The following is a 19353-nucleotide window of genomic DNA, read 5'->3' as shown; positions in this document are numbered from 1 at the left end:
CTGGAGCTGTGTTCATTGGAATGCGTGTATGTTGATTGTGGGCGCTGGGTGTGTGCTGTGTGTGTTTGGTTGGGTTATATGTGTTGGTTTTATGTGTACACAGTGTGCAGCGTATGTTGGTTTTGTGTGGTTGGGTGTCTGTGTGGCTTGGTTGTGTATGTGTTGTGTGTGTCGAATTGCATGTGTTTGGGAAGTGCCGTTTGGGCGTGTGTGTATTTGTTGACTGTGTGGGTCTGTGTGCTGGGTGTGTATGGTTGGTGATGTGTGCTGGTTCTGTTTGTGTGTGTGCTGAGTGTTGATTGGATGTGTGTTGGGTATCTGCGTTGGTTGTAACATGTTTTGCATGTGTCATTTCTGTGTGTGTTGTGTTAGATGTATGTTTGTTGTGCTGTGTGTTGGTGTGTTGTATATGCGTTGATGATATATGTTCGTGTGTGTGTGTGCATGCGTGCTTGCGCGCGCGCGCGCAAGCGCTCTCTGTCGCCGAGGGAGCCTAGTCCAGCGTCAGGCTCCAGCGCAGCAAGGGGCAGGGGCTGGCGAGAGCAGGGGCTGTGGGCCTGCGGGGCCGCGGGAGGGCGCTGTGGAGGAGGCAGGCCAGTGTGATGAGAGGGTCGCCGAAGGCGTGGAGCGGGCGTGATGTGCACGGCGGCAGTGGGAGCTGAGTGGAGCGGAAGGAAATCCAAGAGTCTGGGGCAGGCGAGCTGGGGTGCTCTGGAGAATGGACACTGGGCGGGGGTAGGTTAAGGTGTTTGCCCCGGCGGCGGGCGGCGGGGCTGGGGGAGTGTCCCGGCCCGGCCGCGGTGTGAGCTGCTGAGAGGGCGGGGACAGAGCCGGGGAGGCCGCACAGCCCCGGGGGCCAGGCCAGGCCGGCGCCAGCCGCCTAGTTGAAAGGCGGCCGCGGCCTCTCCTCGCTGCTTCCCGTTGCGCCCCCGAGGGCTCCAGGCTGGGCGCAGGCCGAGGCCGGGCCGGCCTCACCTCCGCGCCGTGGGTCACTAGGGGGCATCGGTCGGCGCGCGGCCCGGGGCCAGCCTCACAGCGGTAGGATTCGCACTCATGGCTCCCGCCTCGTGCCTCGTGAGTAACTGTCTTCACTGGGTCTCCTGAGAGAGCTGGGCCTTCAGCCCCGGGTCATCGAGCAGAGAAAGGAACCCTAGAACTAGGACCTCTTAGCGCGAGCACTCCAGCCCCACCCCAGCCTCGCAGGTCCCTGGCCGTCCGGGCCCCGCCGACCTGCACCCAGAGCTAGGAGCGCCCCGGTCCCCCGCCGCCCGGTAATCTCGGTTCTCCGCGGGCTTCCACGCCATGGGCTTTGGTCTCGCCAGAGTGATCAGAAGCTGAGTTTTGCAGATTGGGACTTCCGTCTCCTCCCCAGCAAAACGAAAACGCATTCACAGACAGCGTGCAGGGCAGGTGAGATGCCCCTCTTGTTCCCCAAGGGGCAGAGCTTACTTGTGGTCAGGGCTGGAAGGAGTTAAATTCGTAGAGCTAAGGCCTGAGTTCTGAGCGGCCAGTTTTCCCAGCCCCAAATTGCTGGCCCGGACTCTGTGACCCTCAATGAGAGGGAGCTGGGCAGTACCGGGAAAGCGTGGATCCCCGAGTGGAATCTGTGTTCGGAATCCTTGCTCTCCCCCTTATTGGCTGTGTGACCTTGGGAAAACCGCGTAACCTCTCTGAACCGCAGTGCTCTCCCTTGTAAAAAATCTCCTAGGGTTGTTGGGAGGCGCGGGGGAAGTGGCGTGCGCCTGAACTCCAGCGCACAGTAGGCTGCGTTAAGTGCTGGCTCCTCCTCCATCACAACGTGCAAGCGAGGTAGGTGGCGACTCCGTCGTGATTGATCCGATGTTTCCTGCCAGGCAAGGAAATTGATCCGTAAAGGACCAGGCCCGGGAACCCCTGCCCACTCCGCCCTCGCTTGATAAACAAGCAACTGCGTTGCAAGGACTGGGCTGGACAAGAAGCAGTGCCCCAGCCCCGCCTCGAATTCCCGCCGGACCCGGCTGAATCTGGCTCAGGGTCCTCACCCCACAGCAGCGCGCCGCCCTGATCCAGCAAACATTTATTGAGCACCTTATGTGTGCACGCCCTATCGAGGGAGGGAATTCAGAAACAAAAGCAGGGAGGCAAAGAAAAGGCTGAACGAAAAGAAACAAAAATGGGGAAACCAGGGGACATAGGAGTGGAAGGAGACCCGGACCCAAGGCTTGCAGAAGGGCTGGGGTGCGCGCGGAAGCGGGCTCGGGCGGGGGTCCCAGGGCGGTGGCCGGTTCCATACTGGCTGAGGCGCTGGGTGGGGGAAGGGGGCGCGCCCACTTCGCCTGCAGCTACCGCCAAGCTGGAGCCTCGGTGCGTCTGCCGAGCGCGAACAGTTGCTCATTACTGCAATTATGTTGCTCTAAGGTTGCCTCGACCCTAAATTGCCAAGTTTCGAGGAGCCAGGAGGCCCGGGAGTCCGGGCCGGAGGAGATACCCGATCCTGCCCCGCCATTCCCCTATCCCGCACGGGTGGAAAAGATTCCAGTTTGCCGACGCACCGTGAGCTGAGAAAATTCAGATCCGCCCCGTATAACCCGGGCGCCCTCCCGCGCAAGGGCTCGTTGACGCATCCCCAAAATCCTGGGGGCGGGGGAAGGATTCCCAGGCCCATTTCGCAGATGAGAAAACTGAGGAATGGAGAGACTGATCTTCCCTACCCAAAAAGTCAGGCAGCCAGGAAGTGGCAGGACTGGGATCAACCACATGGGCTTCTCTGACTTCAAGTTCAGTACAACCTCCAAGACAGGAGAGTCGCCAGGGGTGTTCCAGAAAGGAACCCGGAAGATTTGTGGAAGCCAGGGTGTCCTGCGCGCGGTCACTCGGGATGCTGTGTTTATAGAGGGGGGAAATATCCTTTCAGTGTCTGCAAGAAATAGGGATGTACCTAAGCCCCTTTAAGGGGCCGCGTGGGCATACGGAGTCCAAGACATTTTAAAATGTAACTCCCCTCTCTTGGGGATGAAGAGGCCCAACTCGGGTTGTGGCCGTGCTTGTGCCAGCCCAGAGGCCGGGGACTGCCTGGTCATCGGAACTGCACTCTGCAGCAAGCTTGCTTTCTTTTCTTAGGGGAGTTGTGACAAGTTCAGGCTGCAGCGCCAGCCGCGGGGACAGAGCCTTTGCCGGAGCTACCTAGACTGGAGGATCCGAGACCCAGGGTACCCTGGAACTTGCCCGGCACTAGACGAGAGCTCACCTGGGGTGCGTGCGCGCAACCCTGCTCTCTCTTGGAATTCGAGGCTGACCTCCCCTAGGGCTAGAAGCCGCGCAGTGCGCCACAGACTCGGTTTCCACATCGTGAGACGGTCTCTATCCGTGGAGACGTCCACCCTCCCCGAGTCCAACGCCAGGTACTTCGGGTTCTGACAACCCTTGGTTTGCTGGCTTCCCATCGCAAAGGCTCGAGCAAAGGCTGCCGGGGGGCTGCCCAGCGTGGAGTTTGGAGGCGCCGCCACTGCCGGACAGAGGTGGAGGCGGGGAGGGGCGCAGATCTGGTGAGAATTAAGCCAGGGCCCCCAACTCGAAAGAGAACAGAGCGGGGCCTGGAACATAGTAAGCTTTATTTGCTGGAGGTCATTTTCTGCCTTCAACATCCTCTCAGAATTGCCCCCAGAAGGCTAAACTTGGCGCTCGTTCAAATATATTCTCCTGGTAGCCTGAATATAACCTACTATATAAAAGAAAAAACAAGTTTGTAGGCAGGGCTCATGCAAAGGACACACTAAGGCGGGAAGTGTATGGTCGCCCTGGGTTTTCAGTAAAGATTTTTTTTTTTTTTTTAAGGGTTGCAATAGGAAGTGTGAAGGCGCTCATATTCTGGGAGCTCAAAAATTAGTTCCGCAAACCGCGTCTACACGGGCGCGGCGATTTAGAGAAGCAAAGCAATGCGTCTCCATCCCCCACTTGGCCTCCTGTGGGAAAAACAGGTTTGCGGGGGTGGGAATTGTCTGGATTAGCTGTCTGCAGTCATCAAACCATTTGGGTGATTCGCTTTGTTTTCACAGACAGGTTAAAAGGGGAGAAAAAAGAAAGAGTCGGTTATGGGTCGCCTGAGCAAGTGTCGATTTCAGCTTAAAGTGAATTGGAAAATTGAGCCTAATTATCCTAGGTAATTGCTTCAATTCTCCACTTGACTCTGCTAACGCAGATCTGTCCTGTGTTCAAAAAGACACCCCCCTCTGTCCCTGAATATCCTGTTGTCACCTTTGAAAAGTTGCTGGCATCAAACTACCATCAAACTGAAAGCAACTGTACATGTGAAGAGATGGCAAGAAGTAAAATTAAAAGACTAAATCAATACGGAGATAATTTCTTGTAGCTTAAAATTAATTTATTTAACAAATATAGCTATAATATAAATGATAATAAAATTTCAAATATACAGTATATTACAACAATCCCTTCCAAAGGGAATCTTGAGAGCCACCCAAATGTACTGTTAAATAGAAACAGAATTTTTAATTTTTATTTTACAATTTCTGTCTGGTACTGGTAAGAGAGAGGTCCTTTCAACCTACCTTTGTCACGCATCTGTGTATCCCTCCCCCCAAAAGCAAATGTTTTACTGTTGAAGTTCTCTTAAGTTTTCCAGTGGAAGGACCTGGGATCCGTCTCCCCTGGAAAGTTCTCTTTCTCTCCCACTGTTCTCATTTCCCACATCTTCAGACATGAATTTCTCTGTGCTTTTTCCTGCCTGGTGCAGGAGGCACGGCCACTAGTTCTGGTGCAACCACTAACTCTGCTGGGGACTGTGGATACATTTCTCAGCCTCTCTGGCCTCGGTTCCCCCATCTATAACTCGAGGGGGTAGATCTAGCTTCTAGAAGAGCGTTATGGGACCCTTCTAGCCACTTTGGGGGAGGGGATCAGACTTCAGAGAGTGAACTCAGGGGTAAACCGAGAGGAGAAACCAGAGCAGTGTAGGGGTTAAAGGGAAGGAGCCAGGCGGGGCCGAGCAGGGGAGCGCCCTGGGGGAAGGCTCCTGCTGCTTGCTGGAGAGATCGGCTGGCACCACAGGTAGGCGACCCTGGGCCCTCTATGTCAGGTGGTACATGCTGTAGCCTACGTGGGCTGTGTAGAGTCCCACGGGCGCCACGGGCAGCGCGGCGCGCTGGAAGGGGCTAGAGGCACCGTAGAGCGAGGCGCCCGCGGCGGCCGCTACGGCCGCGGGGCCGCCGAGGGGGAAGGAGAGACCGAAGGCTGCGGGGGGCAGCATGGGTTTGGCGGCCATCTTCAGCTTCTCCAGCTCTGCCTCCTGCAGTCTTTTGGCCTTGGCGCGGCGGTTCTGAAACCAGATCTTCACCTGCGTCTCCGTGAGGCTGAGTGAGCTGGAGAACTCGGCGCGCTCGGCGATGGAGAGGTACTGCTTCTGGCGGAACTTGCGCTCCAGCGCCAGCAGCTGGGCTGTGGTGAAGGGTGTCCGCGGCTTGCGGTTGGTCTTGTGCTTGCGCAGGGTGCAGGCCGGGGGGCTCAGCCGCCCTAGGGGGCCGAGAGAGAGAAACGCAGGAGGTTAAGACACCGGCGCGGGAGAGTCATCGGCCCATAAATGGGAATAATATTAAATTACAACACCCGCTCTTCATTTGCGTGGAACACCTCAGCGCCAGGCACCATGAGAAGCGCTTGGAAAATATTTTCTCCAATTCCCACCACAGCCCCTCAGGGTAGACGTTCTTGCCTACCTTTCGCAAATGAGGAAACTAAGATTCCAGGTGACGCGTACCCATGTTCAAGGCCCGAAATAACTGGAAAGAGGCGGGACAGCCCTTAAAGCTAGATGGCCGCTTAAGAAGGCCTTTCTCAGTGGGGCCTTCTCCACCGCCACGCCACGCACATTGGGATGGTGGATGTTAGAATGGTGAAACGCGCGGAAAGAGGCCCTGCAACCCAGCCCGGGATCACGTTTAGTTTTAGGCGTTGGCCGAACATTTCTCCTTACCCACTAAGTGGTCAGCGCTGGGCTAGGCCGTTCTGTGGCCTGGAATCCAGATCTCTGATTTCCACTCTTTCCCTTGGAACAGTGCGTTCCTACAGGGTTCTAAGCTCGGTCCCTGCTGACTGGAGGTGGAGCAACCCCGGATGTCATGAATGTCACACCACGGCCAAGTCTCAAATACAAAAAGTGCCATGGTTTGAGGAGGCGCTTCATCTTAACGGGGCTGCTGCTTCTGATTGTCTCAATTGTCTCCTGCGCCTCTCCCACCCCCAGTGCCTTGGCCTCTGGTCACTTTCAAATGTGTGTGTGGGGGGGTGTGCGTCAGTCCGCAGAGATCAAGACTGCTGGTGCCGAGGTGTGTTTTTCTTACGGCTTCAAAATATCCCTCAAGGATGGGCTGTGAGCGAGCACCACCTCAGAGGGCTCATGCAGGTCCGGGACAGGGTCTGCTGGGCCAGTCAACCCCTGCCACACCCAGCAGCTGCGGCCAGTTAAAACAGGGACCAAAATTATTCCCAGGACAACAGAGATCCCGTCGACTTTGGGTCGGGACCCAGGCCCTAAAAGAATCCTCAAGTCCTGGAAAGGACGCTTTGCCTATGCAGCAGCTGCTCTCGGGGGAGAAATTAATTCAAATCGAGAATGTTTCAACCAGGCGGGTTTTGCCTAATTATGCAATGCTTTTTGCACGCTTTAAAAAAAAAAGATCCTTTGGGCTCTCAGGCCACCAGGATGTGAGTCAAACGAAATCTCGTGTTAACATCCCCGCTTCTTCCCTGGTCGAGACCATTGAGAGTCCGGGAAGCAGTTGGCCCCTGACTCGCTTTCCGCCGGGCCACCCGAGGGGCGGGCGCCGAGGAAAACGTCACTCCCTTCGGTAGCAACAGCCCAGCGCTGGGCCACCTTCTCCGGCCGTTAGGCACAGGGAGGGGCTGGCCTTTCAAAGACGTTTAATCCCCAGATAAAAATCATTCCTCAGCATCACGCCATTGAATTCGGGTTGCTATTATGCCGCGCAAAATAATCAGAGGAAACGAGGAAAACTTGGGAATTTCCCGTGCTCCTGAAATATCTCCGAGTGTGTTCGCTGCGCAGAGAAGCCAGGGGGCCGGGAGGCCTTGGAACGACCCCGGAGGCGTCTTTGGCGGCTGGAGTCAGCTTCCATGACCCAGTCCGAGACATTTGGGAGCTCCCTACCGTGTTGGAGGGGGCGCCTCCCACTAACTGACTTGGTGCCCCGCCCCCTCCACTGGAACCTGAGCGCCCCCTCCCCCTAAATGATCCATCCACCCAGAGCACCAAGTGTCTACCTGAAACACGAAGGGGGGGGGGGAAGGATTTTGCAAGAGATTCGGAAATACTTCGGGCAAAGAAATACTTTGGGGGAGGGGTTGGAGAAGGGGAGGGGGCGAACCAGGCTTCTACTATGAGAAAGTGAAACTCTGCGCACTGGAAAGGTGTCCGCACCCCTAGAACCCACCCGTTGCAGGAACGGCGAAGTAACAGGGCTTAGGGTCTGAAAGAGGAGCCAGGCGGGACTCCTGGGGTCGTTTGGGGGGGTGGGAGGGGCAGGAGGAGAGGGTGCCCAGACACCCGTGTCCTACAAGTGAACTCCTATCCACAGCGTCGCCTAGCCAGGGCGAGGAGCCTGCGAAAGTGGACCTTGTGCTGGGCCTCAGCCAGGCCTCAACCCTCTTCCTGGGTGGGAGTGGGGAGAGGCATCAACCGCCGGCCTCCCCGCCAACCCATCTGCAGCACGGGCTCAGGGTACCGGGCTGCAGGTACGCAGACGCCCGAGACAAGCAGGCGCCAGCGCGCGGCCTGGCGCCCTCGGGTCCCGCACCCCCGCCGGCCCCCTCCCCCGCCGCCTGGGTTCTGGCTACTCACTGGCCGGAGGCGGGGAGAAGCGGGGGTTCTGCAACCACGGGGTCCTCTCGGGCTTCTCGGGGCTCTCGGCTTTGACGAGCGCATCTTCTGGCAGCTTGAGTAGTCCTCCCACCGAGAAATGGCCGAGCGGCCGCGGCGAGGACGGCGCATCCGGGGCACCCAACGACCCGGGCCGGGAGCCCAGAGGCTGCGCGGAGCCGCCCGCCGCCTGTGCGCCCTCGGAGGCCGCCAGGACGCTGTCCTTGGCCCCGGGCTTCCTGTGATCGGCCATGAGCGCCTCCACGCTGAAGGGCAGAAGCGAAGGGGACACTTTGGGCTTGGCCCCCTCCTCGTCTGCGCCCATGGCGGCCGCCGTGGCCGCGGTGGTGCTGGGGGTCTGGCCCCCACCGCCCCCCGCCGGCTTGCCGAAGGCGGAGTCCTCCACTTTGACACCGAGTGGCAAAGAAGTCATGTCAGCAGCCGGGGCCATGCAGAGCTGGGCCCCCCCTCCAGCCTCAGCTCCGGCCAGCCGCCGGGCATGAGCTTCGGGCGGGCTGGGAGCGCGGCCGGCCTCTGGGATTGCCCGGGGCCCTGGCCGGGCGGGCCCTCCTGCGCGCGCCTCCCGCCCCTCCCCAGAAGACCAGCTCCGGCGCTCTGGGCCTGGTTATCCGCTGGCGCCGCGGCGCAGGCCGAGTTCCCGGGCGCACCAGCCGGCTCCGGGTCGGGCCGCAGCTCCCCAGAGAACTTGTTAATAAGGCGAGGCCAGTGCGGCGGCGGCCAATCAGAGCGCGAGGGGGCGGTCCCGGAGCGATCCATTGGGCCCCGCTCCGGCGGACTCGCTCGGAGGCGCGCTGGGCCTCGGGGCGCGCAGGGATGGGTCCGGCCCCGGGAGGGCAGAGGAGGGGAGGGGGCGCTCGAGAAACGTTCCTCTGCGCTAAAGCCCGCGCCGCCTGTCCCTGTGTGGTTCCTCCTGGGTCTCTATTTTACTGTGTTCCTGGGGGACTTTCCCTTGTTCTCAGTCCTTCTCTTCTGCTCTTCCCTCTCCTCCCCTTCCTTTACCGCTCCTCTTTCCCAATTGCTCCCTTTTTTCTATACTCCTTTCCTGTTTCTCTCTCCTACCTCTCCCCTTACCTTTCTGTTCAGTCAGTTGCTGTGTCTGTTTCTACCCAGTGGATAGTGGAGGATAGTCCTCCTCCAATATCTGCCTCCCCTTTTCTCTACCACGATAATTTGTGTTCAAGCCATTTCTTATATATTCTTTTTATAGTTTAAAAAATCTGCAGGGTTATTTATTATAGTAGAAAGACATAACATTAATTTCTTCTTTAAACATTCATTTTCTTCTGTTTCAATCTTCAAAACTTTACCTCTGCGTAAAAGTGGGCCTTTGTCTCCTAAGCGCTGGACTGAAGTTTGCCCAAGAAGCCACGCTCCCGTGGTGCTATGGATGTTAACAATAAGAATACATTATGTTATCTGGAACGGATAATCGAGTTTCATACCCGATGTGTGCTTTCCTGCTGTGAACTTTCAGGAGGATTACAGCACCTATACCGACGACCGGCTCGGGGACGAAGCCGGTCCTTTTGATATAGAACTTATTGAATATAAAACCAACAGAAACGTCAACAAAACACTGATCTGGCCTTAACGTAACCTCGATCAGCGTGTCCGCAAAAACAATAACAGTCCCTATCTCTGGATCGCTGATCTTGTGTGTGTGTGTGTGTGTGTGTGTGTGTGTGTGTGTGTGTGTGTGTGTGTTGGGGGTAGGGGGAGGCGCATTTGGGAGAGACGGCCAAGAAAAGAGGACTGCTCCTGGGACGGATCCTTGGTGCTGGGCTTGAGAATTTTTATTTTGCCAATTTCGGAGGAAACGTGATTTTATTTTTGCTGTTAAAAAATAGAGGAAAATGAGTTGGGGGTGTGGGGAGACGGAGGATCTACACAAACTCGGGTCGGGGCTCGGCGGTTTTCTGAACCTCTTCTTTATGGCTTCTTATCCCGGGGCCCAGGCCGGCGGCTCCCGGGGAGTTGGCGGCAGTGATTGGCGGCTCACCGGGACCGGCCATTGATGGCTGCGGGGTTCTAATCTCCAGGAAACACAAGGGGCTGCCGTGGCCATTTAGGGCTAATTATCCGAGCGCGGAGGGACAGCGAATTCCCTCGCCTTTTAACTGGGCGCAATAAAAGCTGTAGATTAGGGGCATCCAGATTAAGGAAAATGAATGACTAGAGAGGGAACTTTATTACCCGGACGGCGTCCGGGGTCTGGCAGGAGGGGTCGGGCTGCGGACGCTGGGGCCATTGGCAGCCTCCCATCTGTCCGCAGGCTCCACGACGTTAAGGCCTTGGGCGGGTTCGGGAATACTCTCGTCTGTGAAATTTACGCAGCCTCTCCAGACTTCTTGCGCTCCCAAAACTGCAACACAAGCACTGGGCAGGGTCTGGGGCCTCCAGCTCGCGTCCGGCCCAGCTGGAGGCGCGGCGCACGGACGCGGCCTCTCTAAAGGCACCGTACCTCTGGGGGGCACGGAGAATAGAGAGTCCTTCCTCCAGGCAGGGGAACCTAGGCCCTGGAGGTTTGCCTGAGGGTGCAAAGGATGGAAGGCCAGAGCTGAGCGACCTGACACTCAGCAAGGCTGTAGGCCGAACACCTTGCTAGCAGCCCAGACCGGATGGCCGACTTCTATTGCCCGCCTTTCCAATTAAACTCTCGCTGGAACGGGCGAGCCGGAATCTCACTCTGCACTCGGTTGAAAGAGGGAGAGGAAACCGAGGCCCCTAGGCTGTATGGGTCAACATTTTAAAAGCGAGCAGTGTGACTTTCGGTTGGGACTTGCTGTGTTCCTCCCTCGTCTCCCATAGCAAAATGTTACGGGATCACTTTGAAAATCTAATATAACTAAGAACTTTCTAACTAGAAAATGCACATTAACAAAAGCAACTTAAAAGGCTCTTTACCCACTTGGAGTCCGCCAGATAAGAACCCCTGCTTTAGGGCGGAGCTGGGGCTCGAACCCCGAGAGTGCAGGCGCGCGGCGTAGAGGGGGCTCAGGGCTGTGTCCGGCGGGCGCAGCAAGGCCAGGCCGCGGGCCGGGGGCCGGGCGGCGGGAGAAGGGCCGCATCGCTAATTGCGGGGATAAACAATCTGTCACGATCCCTCAGCGCGCCTAATAGGCAGACGAGGATGTTGTTTTTAGGCGCCAGCGGCGGCCCGATCAAAGGCAGCAGCCGGCGCAGGGGCCCTTGAAGTCGCGCCCCCGCCTCCTGGGAGCAAACCGCCTGCGCCCGCAGCCCCCGGCCCTGCCGCCCGCCCCTCTGCTTCGCGAGCCCGTCCCGAACCCCACGGCATCTTTTTAGGTTCGGTCTGGGTTCGTGTCTGTTCTGGCTCGGCGCGGCGGGTTGACCGCAGCACCCGTGCAAGGCGAGAAGAGTGTCTGCAGAGGGAAAGGGGTTCAGAGTGGATTCCACGTGGAGTCCGTGCTCAGAATCGCGCGGGGTTCTTCCACCGATCCGCCACTGGGCTGCGGGAAAAAGATACCCACGGTCTCAGAGAAGGGACTTAGAGAAAAAACCCAAAATATCCATCTGTCTCCCGGGGCGCGTTGTTCCCGCGGGAGGAAAGGCACAAGTTTGGGGCAGTGAGAGGGAGCCTTCTCTGCGTTTATTTTCTTCTGGGCCTTTTCGGATTTCCCGGTTGGCGGGTTCCGAGAGCTGACAGGGCCGGGGGCTGCGCCTGTTATCTCGCCGCCAGCACTAACCCCCAGGCGCTTCTACTCCCGGCATTTCTCCGCGTGGCCGCTGCAGCCAAGAAAGCCAGGCTGTAATTCATGCCTGGCAAGGGCAGGGCTGGCCCGCAGCAGATAAAGCTCCGGGACTGGCGCTAGGCTTCCGTCCTCGCGCACTCCGCTCCCCTCCCCACCCTCCTGCCTGGCTTCTACTTCCCTCATTCCGGGGCATCTTAAAGCGCTCTCCATGCCCCGAACAGATCACCTCAGCATTTCGGTTCCTAAAGAGGGTGTGTCCTGCGGCCACTCTCTGGGCAACTGGTGGTGGTCTTTTTTTCCCGCAAAACGCCTATTTTACGGGACTGCGTGGCTGCAGAGGAAGGGTGGTGTTTTAAGACTCCCCCCTCGTGGGCAAAGATTTGTTTTGAGAGGGACCCCATTGTAAAGACCGCCGTCACTATCTGGGTATTGCGCACGGATTCGAAGAGCCTGCAGGCTGGTCCCTCACTTCGGCATTCGTTGTCACCTCCGTCGGGTTTTTGTTTACGTCCCCTCCCCCCCTTTCCCAATGCATTTTGTGGCCTCGACCCAGGAATCCCGCGTGCATTTTTAAAATGTGCAGCTCAGTGGGATCCCCCGGCAATTAGCGAGCCCCAAACAGTCCTCTTTAATAGAATGAATGTGCTATGAAAACCGATTACCCGGAACGATTTATTTTGGTGGGAATTCACCAATCTCCAGGAGGGCGACGGAGGGGGAGAGAGGGGAGGTATTTTGTCCTGGAGGTAAGGGGGGTTGACGGGTAGACAGAAAGCACCACCCCGGGATCCCCCAACTTGCGGAGGGGGCCTCCCGACCGGAGTTCTCCAGTCTTTTGGTCTCCGTCGCCTAGAAGTGAACGGCTAGGAGTCAGAGGTTTGGGAAACTGTCCGGGAGTCACTGATGGTATCCTTCGGGAGGATTCAGCTTTCCAGAGAAAGACTCCGGAGAGCTAAGAACTCCAGGGAGTCTTCAGCTACTGCCTGAATATCCACGGCACAAATCCGGAGCAAAAAGCTTTCTGTTTTCCCGGGACCTGGGCAGAACTTATACCTTTTAAGAGTTGTGGTGCTCTTTTTAATGTGAAGGGTGGGGGGGGAGGTGGGAAAGCTACTAGTAAAAAACATTTTCTCCTTCTTGCTCGTTCCTTCGCTTAAGTGGGCCCAACTTGTGGGTGGAACTGCCCAAGAGCGGAGGATTTCACTGGGAGAAATCGACAAGCCCGACTCCCTGTTTCTTCCCCCTTCCCGCCCTGCCCTTCCACCCCCTCCCCCCTTACTTCCTTCCTCCTGAGCTGGCCGGGGCTTCCTTGTGTCTTTAAATTCGGAAGGGGGTGAGGGGGTCTAGATCCGCAGGGGAGAGAGGGGCCCCCCTTTCAAATGGCCCAAATTAATGTGATCGCGACATGAGGGTGCACTTGGGGAAGATGAAAGCGGAGGCCGGCCGGCTCCTCCTAGAGCTCTATAATTATAGATAATATATCCCATTTCAAAGCAATTAGACCAATCAGGCGTAACGAACCACTTTGCTGCCGACGAATAACAAAGGCGCACGGTTATTTAAGCCTGGAGATGTCAGGCAGACCCCGAGGCTCCAGGGGCCGACCAAACATCTTCCATCCCGGCTCTGCCCACCCTGGGCCGAGGAAGGCTCGCCCTTCTCCCCCCAGGCTCTGCCCAGCCCACCGAGGCCCCCATCTCAGTTCCGGCAGGGGCCTGGATGTGCAAGGGTTGGAAGGAATGGGAGGAAGAGAATTGACTTTTTTTGAGTTGGGTGTCAGGGCTCTTGTCAGAGGTTTCACAGACTTTCCCCGATTTAATCCTCTCTACTCTGGGAGATAGGTATTACTATAGGCTTTTTTTCCCCTTCCAGATGACAGAATAGAATCAGAGAGGTTAAGTGTCTTGCCCAGGGTCACACAGCTAGTTGGTGGTGGCGCCAGGATCTGGACACAGGTGGTCTGAATCCCCAAACCACTCTTTTCACTCGCTGTAGCGGTCTCCTCTCACTGAGCTGTCAAAAGACGAAATGCATTAAAATACAGAGGGTGCTGTCAGGATTTGGCGGCACCACCTCCCAGTCCCGCCCCCAATCCAGGAAATGGGTTTTGGGTCCATCACTTACTACTCTTCTCTCCTGCTCCTCTCCTCCCCCTGCCCACCACATTCTCGAGTCTTGAAAACCGTCCAGATTTCCAATGAATTTATCAAATGTGGAGGATCTCAGAGAAGAAAACAGATCTGGGCTGCGAGCTGCTTCACCAGCTGAAGGCCATTTTTTCCGAGCCTCGGTTTGTCGGCTTTAAAATGGGAACTCTGTCCCCCAGCTCAGAGACGCTGAGCTTGGCCCTCCCGCAGCGGCCATACCGCCGGACTTCGCGCTGTGGCAGGTTCCCAGCGCTGTGAGCCCTTGGAGGTGCCCTGAGGCATCCAGGGGGTTCTGGGGCCTTCCTCTAAACTTGCGAATTCCTCCTCTAAGGTGTCTCTGCAGCTGGGGGACCTCGTATTTCACCCCCAGCTCGACAACCCGGGGAAAGAGGCTGAGCGAAAGACCAGACTGGGCGGAGATGGGCAGGAACAGTGACCAACAGACACAGGCAAAAAGACACACAGCCTCGGAGATGACGGAGGATACAGCGATGGATACAGCGATGCCGAGAGCCGAGGAGCCTCTACGATCCTGGGACTTTTGAAAGACCTAGGTATTGAGTGGGATGGAAGGCGAGTTTGGGATGCCTAGGAAGGCCAGAGCTGAGACGGGAAAAGAGAGCAGTCGAGGGGAGCTCAGGGCGTGTCCTCCTAAGTGTGGCCCTCACCCCGCCGTGGCTGGGCAGCCGACGGGACTGTGCCAAGTTCGCGGGCACGGGAGCCGGCCTTTCCTCGACCAGGAGGGGTCCCTACAATCTGGAGAGGAACGGGGGTGGGGCTAGGTGGTCTGGGAGGCCCCCGGGCCCCCTCTCACGGCGATTCCCACCTCCGCTCCTCTTTCTCTCCGTGGTCTCTCTCCCTCGGGTCCCTGGCTTTTGACATTCCTCCTCTGCATCCTCTTTCCCTCAGTGTCTTTCATCTGTCTCTGGGGTGGGTCTTGGTCTCAAGTGTGTCTCTCTTGGTCTCTTCCGGTGGATCTGGCAGCCTCCATCTCTTCATCTCTCCACTGTCTCTGTGTCGTTCCATCTCTATTACCATGTTTCTTCCCACCCCTCCCCTCCTCTTTCCCTTTTTCTGTCTTTCTTGCAGCCTCTCGCCTCCCCCAGCCTCCCCCCGACCCATGATTCAGTAGGAATCACTGCCTTCAAGTCGCTCAGAAGCTAATGCGACTCCCGCGAGTTCTTTCTGCAGATAGTTTCCCATTTCTGGAGCAGCAGTTGGCATCTTTGGAGCTTCAGGAAGTGCTCCTCCCCACCCACCGAGCTCCTGCCTCTACTGCCCATGGCCCGGAGCTAGTAATTTCTCTTCTGAGCCTCAGTTTCCCCATCTGGACCGTGAGCCGCACAATATAGCTTCCCTCTAGGGTTGTCAGGAGGATGGAAAAGGAGGGTGACAGAGGCCGAATGGGGCTCTGCGGACACCCAGCAGGCTCGGCAGACCTCAAGGTGCCAGCTAAGAGTCCTTCACTCCCACCATTCCAGAACCTGAGGGAGGAAACGGCGTGCAAATGCAGGACACACTGACGAGAGGGCAGGAGTGGCCGGGGAACCCACGGGGAACAGTGGAGAACAGCAGGCAGCAGGTCTGTAGGGAGAAGCGGTTGGCCCTGCCCCTGCCCTTGACCCAGCGCGGGGCACTTAGATCCGACCCCAGCCAGCTCCCTCCTGGCTACTCAAGACTCCTCCTAAGGGCTTGCAGGGGCCCGAGCCAGGCCGCCCCAGGTCTCTGTACTCTTACTACCCTCAGCTGTTCGGAAAAGGCGGTGCCTCGCCTCTACCCGATACTGTTCCCTTCCTGCCTTCGCAATCCTTGGACCTCCCCTTCCTTGCCCGTGAGCATGAACGAGGGACGCTCATCATTTGAAATGAGCTGGGTGCCACCCTCCTGGGTAGGGCGGAGGGCTAGGGGGGACAGTGGCTGGAAAGCCTCCGGCGTGCAGTAGGCGCTCAATCAGCGCATTATGGAACACATGTTCCATAGACAGGGAAACTGAGACCCAAAAAGGAGTCATTTTCCCACAGTCTCTGAGCCAGAAACGGACAGAACTAGCACTAAATGTAGGTTGCCCGATGCCTTACCTTGTGCTCATCCTTCCCGGCCCCCAGGAAGGTCGGGAAACCCGGATGTTCCAACTGTGACCAGTGGCTGGCACCTCTGCGACCTCACAGAGGACCCTGTCCATTTTCGAGGATTCAGATGCAAAAGACTGTAAAGTGTCGTGCACCCTGGCACACTCTGACCCTGGTAGGTTCAGGGAGTGTCTGCCCCCTCTCTCCAGCGAGGGCTGGGGCATGAGCTCGCGGAACCCTGGCACAGGGTTTGGTTCTTGGAGCCAGGGCGGGCTGGAGTGAACCCGCTTTGACTGAGCATCTACTACGTGCTAGGTGCTTTCAATGCATCACCACAGTTAATGCTCACAACAGCTCCCGAGATGGCCATCCCACTTTCCAGATGAGAAAACCGAGCACATTCCAGGCCGCACAGCTGGGCATTGGGGACACCAGGACTGGAAACGGCGTCACTGCTCATTTCCACTGCGCCACGCATGTAGAGACGAGGGGGAGTTTTTGTTGTCCCACTCTCAGCCTCTGCACGGCGTAGATGGGCCGTGGATGTTGTAAATGCCTGAGGTTTTGATTCAGTTCTGTTTTTCCCCCACTGCCAGCGAGTTTGGGCTGGATCCGGACTAGACTTCTTCACACCCTCAAGTTCTAAGTGCGCTTGGAAGGGGCAGGTCCACGACTCCCTCTAGGGCCACGCCCCTCACCGTGCCACGCCCCTCTGGACTCCGGGGAGTCCTGGCCCTGCCCATGGCCTCAGAGGAGGCGTGTAACAGGGTGAATGACAACCCCTGCCTGGACCTCAGTTGCTGCATCCGTGTAATGGCCGTGCCAAGCCCCACTTTGCCGTCCTCCCTGAGGTTGTATGAGGAGGATCTGAGTCCAAGGAAACTGGAGAGCTTGAGGAGCCAAATGCCAGGATGAGGAATCCTAAGTCCCACTAATAATAAATACCTATTGACAATTACTATTGCAAAGCACTGTTCTGAGCTCTTAAGGTGTCTTAATTCATTTAATCCTGACAACAACTCTATTTTTATCCTTGGTTTACATATGAGAAAGCTGGAGTTAAATCGTTGATGAGCAAAAACCAACATAAAAAATATAAAATGTTCTAAGATTTCTCATGGCACCCAGGGGATTCTCAGGGTGCCCCACTGCATGGAGATACCTCACTTTGGAGCCTCCTGCTCTGGACTCCCTGATGGGGAAAGGGCAAGCGAGCTGCAAAGCCTGGCCCACCCACAGGGCCTGGTGCTTCCAGCTGCCCCAGCTCTGATCCCTGGGAGTGCCCTCCGGGGTGGCCCTCCAGAGCAAGCTTGTGCGGGCCCCCTGGCACTAGGACAGGGCCTGGCATAAAGAAGGGACACTTCAGAGCAGAGGTGAATGGATGACTAGCAGGCAGTGTCAAACGTTCAGCACCAGACAGACCCCTAACCCAGAGCATCGCCGTCCGGTCAGACACATTAGGGCCAGAGACCCGAGCCTTGGGGTCAAGGGTAGAAACAGTCCATTTCACTGCTGATCAAATAGTTCTTGAACGACGTTTTAAAAAGAACACTCAGTTGCTGGCTCTGCTGAGTTTAAACCTCCTTTAGACATGAAGTTGAGTTCTAGCTGCCTCTCCCTCTGAAGATAGGGAGTTGAGGCCCAGAGGCATCAAACAACACGTGCTTGGTGTCACTCAGAAAGGCCTGCATGGACTCCAAGTCCAGCGGCATGCCCCTGGCCAGCTGGCCGCCTCCATCCGGCGGGACCTTCCCTGGCTGCGTGTTTCTCCCTGTGTGTCAGACACTGACTGTGGTGACTGCTGGATGCTGGGAGGAGGTAGCAATGTGACTTTCATCCAGAGGCCCCACCCTTCCGGGAAGGCCGAATTTCCCTCCCTGGGCCGTCCTGGTGGAGGAGAATTATGCTCCCGACAGCCTCTTCCCCAACCTTTCCTGCAGGAATGAGCAACCTCTCACGGAGGCCCTCCCCAGCCGGGGGCGCCCCCGATGCTCTTGGGCTTCCCAGCCAGGGATACAGGGCAACCCCACCTGAAAGGGACCCTTTCCATCCCTGCGGAGACCTCCTATCTGATCAAATCGTGGGTCCTGGGACGCAGCCCAATTAAGTGAAAATAGATCCGGCCTTATCAGGTTCAGGCGTGGTCCCAGCGGTGGTCCCCCGGCGGCCCTGGAGGGTCCCTGTCTGTTTGATTTTCCTGCTCAGACACACTTGTTTAAACAGACCCCTCAGGGCCTCCTGTAACTGGAGCCAGCCCAGAGCCTGATTGCCAGGTGAGGGGAGGCCAGCTCAGATGGTGAGTGGGGGAAAGGCGAGCGAGAGAGCCCAGGCGGAAGCCACCGTCGGCACCTGCAACAGCCTCCTTCTGGTAGTATGCTCCTTGGGTTCAAATCCTGGCTCCATCCCTTCCAACTTTGTGCCCTTGGAGGAGTTCCTGACCCTCTCCTGTCCCCCGCTCTCATTCTGGGAGAAGCTTAAATGAAGAGGAATACCTCCTAAGTGCTCGGAGGGATTTAGTGATCTGGAAGTCGGGTTCTGCCATCACAACAACCCCGAGGTGGGTCCTCCAGACCTGGGAGGTGGGCACTGTTGTGTCCACTTAATGGGTGAGGAAGGGTCCTGAGAGCTACAGTGACTTAGATGGGCCAACATCTGGAGACAGCAACCCAACCCAGCCCTAAGGCCCCAAAGCCCGTGTTCTTGCCACCCCACGGTGCCCTGAGGACAGTTCCTAGCTCAGGGTCAGGGTCAGGGTCCTGCATCTGTGGGGTGTGGCGAGGGGCAGAGTGCAGTGACACAGTCAGCGATCGCCTCGCTTGTGCCCATGGGGCTCTACCTGCTCTGCTCTCTCCTCCCCACATCTCCCAATGTTATCTAGCCCCCTCTCCCTTCGCCTCCAAATCTGCTCCATGAGCGGCCACCCTGGGCCCCTTGCTGGTGCCCAAACACTCCCGCCCCAGGACACCTGAAGTGTTCTCCCTCAGGTGTCCCCATAGCTCCATCCCTCACTTCCCTCCCGGTCTCCATTCATGTGTCACCTTTTCAGAGAAGGCTCCCCTGAGAACCTTCTCCCACTCATTCACTCCCTCCAGCCTGCTTTATTTTTTTCCATAGCATGCATCGCCATCCAACATTTTATTATTATCTCTGCTATCTGTCTCTCCCCCTTCAAATTCAGCCCCCTACGGGCAAATGCTTTATTTTGCTCTCTACTCTCTCTCCATCACCTAGCACGCGGCCCAGCATATAGCTATTGCTCAGTAAATACTTGTGAACGACCGAATAAATCTCCTGCATAGTTGCCATGATTTTAGGAAAGTGACTGACCTCTGCATGTCTCTATTTTCTCATCTGCAAAACGGGCTTAATAAGTCTACCCACTTTCTGCTGTGAGAAATAAGACAAAGCATGTGCGGTATTTGGTGCAGTGGCTGGCACTGAGGAAGCCTGCATTGAAAGTTTTTTTCTGACCAAAAGAGGTCAGTGGGCTTTCCAGAAGATTCTTGTCAGCAAATAGAGTGATGCAAAAGGACCAG

At 57.1% G+C, this 19353-nt stretch overlaps 1 protein-coding gene and 1 long non-coding RNA gene across 3 annotated transcripts; one reads left to right on the top strand and one right to left on the bottom strand.

Annotated features, from left to right (window-relative positions):
• Positions 1 to 741: 741 nt before the first annotated feature.
• On the top strand, positions 742 to 17757 carry LOC309628327. Of its 2 annotated transcripts, XR_014244422.1 has the most exons (4): positions 742 to 1074; positions 14092 to 14302; positions 15230 to 15330; positions 15854 to 17757. It is a non-coding gene; the product is annotated as an uncharacterized lncRNA (long non-coding RNA). The 2 variants fall into 2 exon arrangements; XR_014244423.1 differs by having other exon boundaries at positions 14092 to 15330.
• Positions 3560 to 8572, bottom strand: MSX1 (msh homeobox 1). The gene is made up of 2 exons (XM_082390966.1): positions 7853 to 8572; positions 3560 to 5508 (listed from the first exon to the last, which is right to left on the bottom strand). Exons 1-2 carry the CDS (start codon positions 8319 to 8321, stop codon positions 5066 to 5068), a joined length of 912 nt encoding a protein of 303 aa, XP_082247092.1. The 5' UTR covers positions 8322 to 8572; the 3' UTR covers positions 3560 to 5065.
• Positions 17758 to 19353: the final 1596 nt, after the last annotated feature.

Source organism: Balaenoptera borealis, assembly GCF_965194805.1.
Source record: "Balaenoptera borealis genome assembly, chromosome: 4".
Lineage (NCBI taxonomy): Eukaryota > Metazoa > Chordata > Mammalia > Artiodactyla > Balaenopteridae > Balaenoptera > Balaenoptera borealis.
This window is presented reverse-complemented; position numbering and strand designations above follow the sequence as displayed.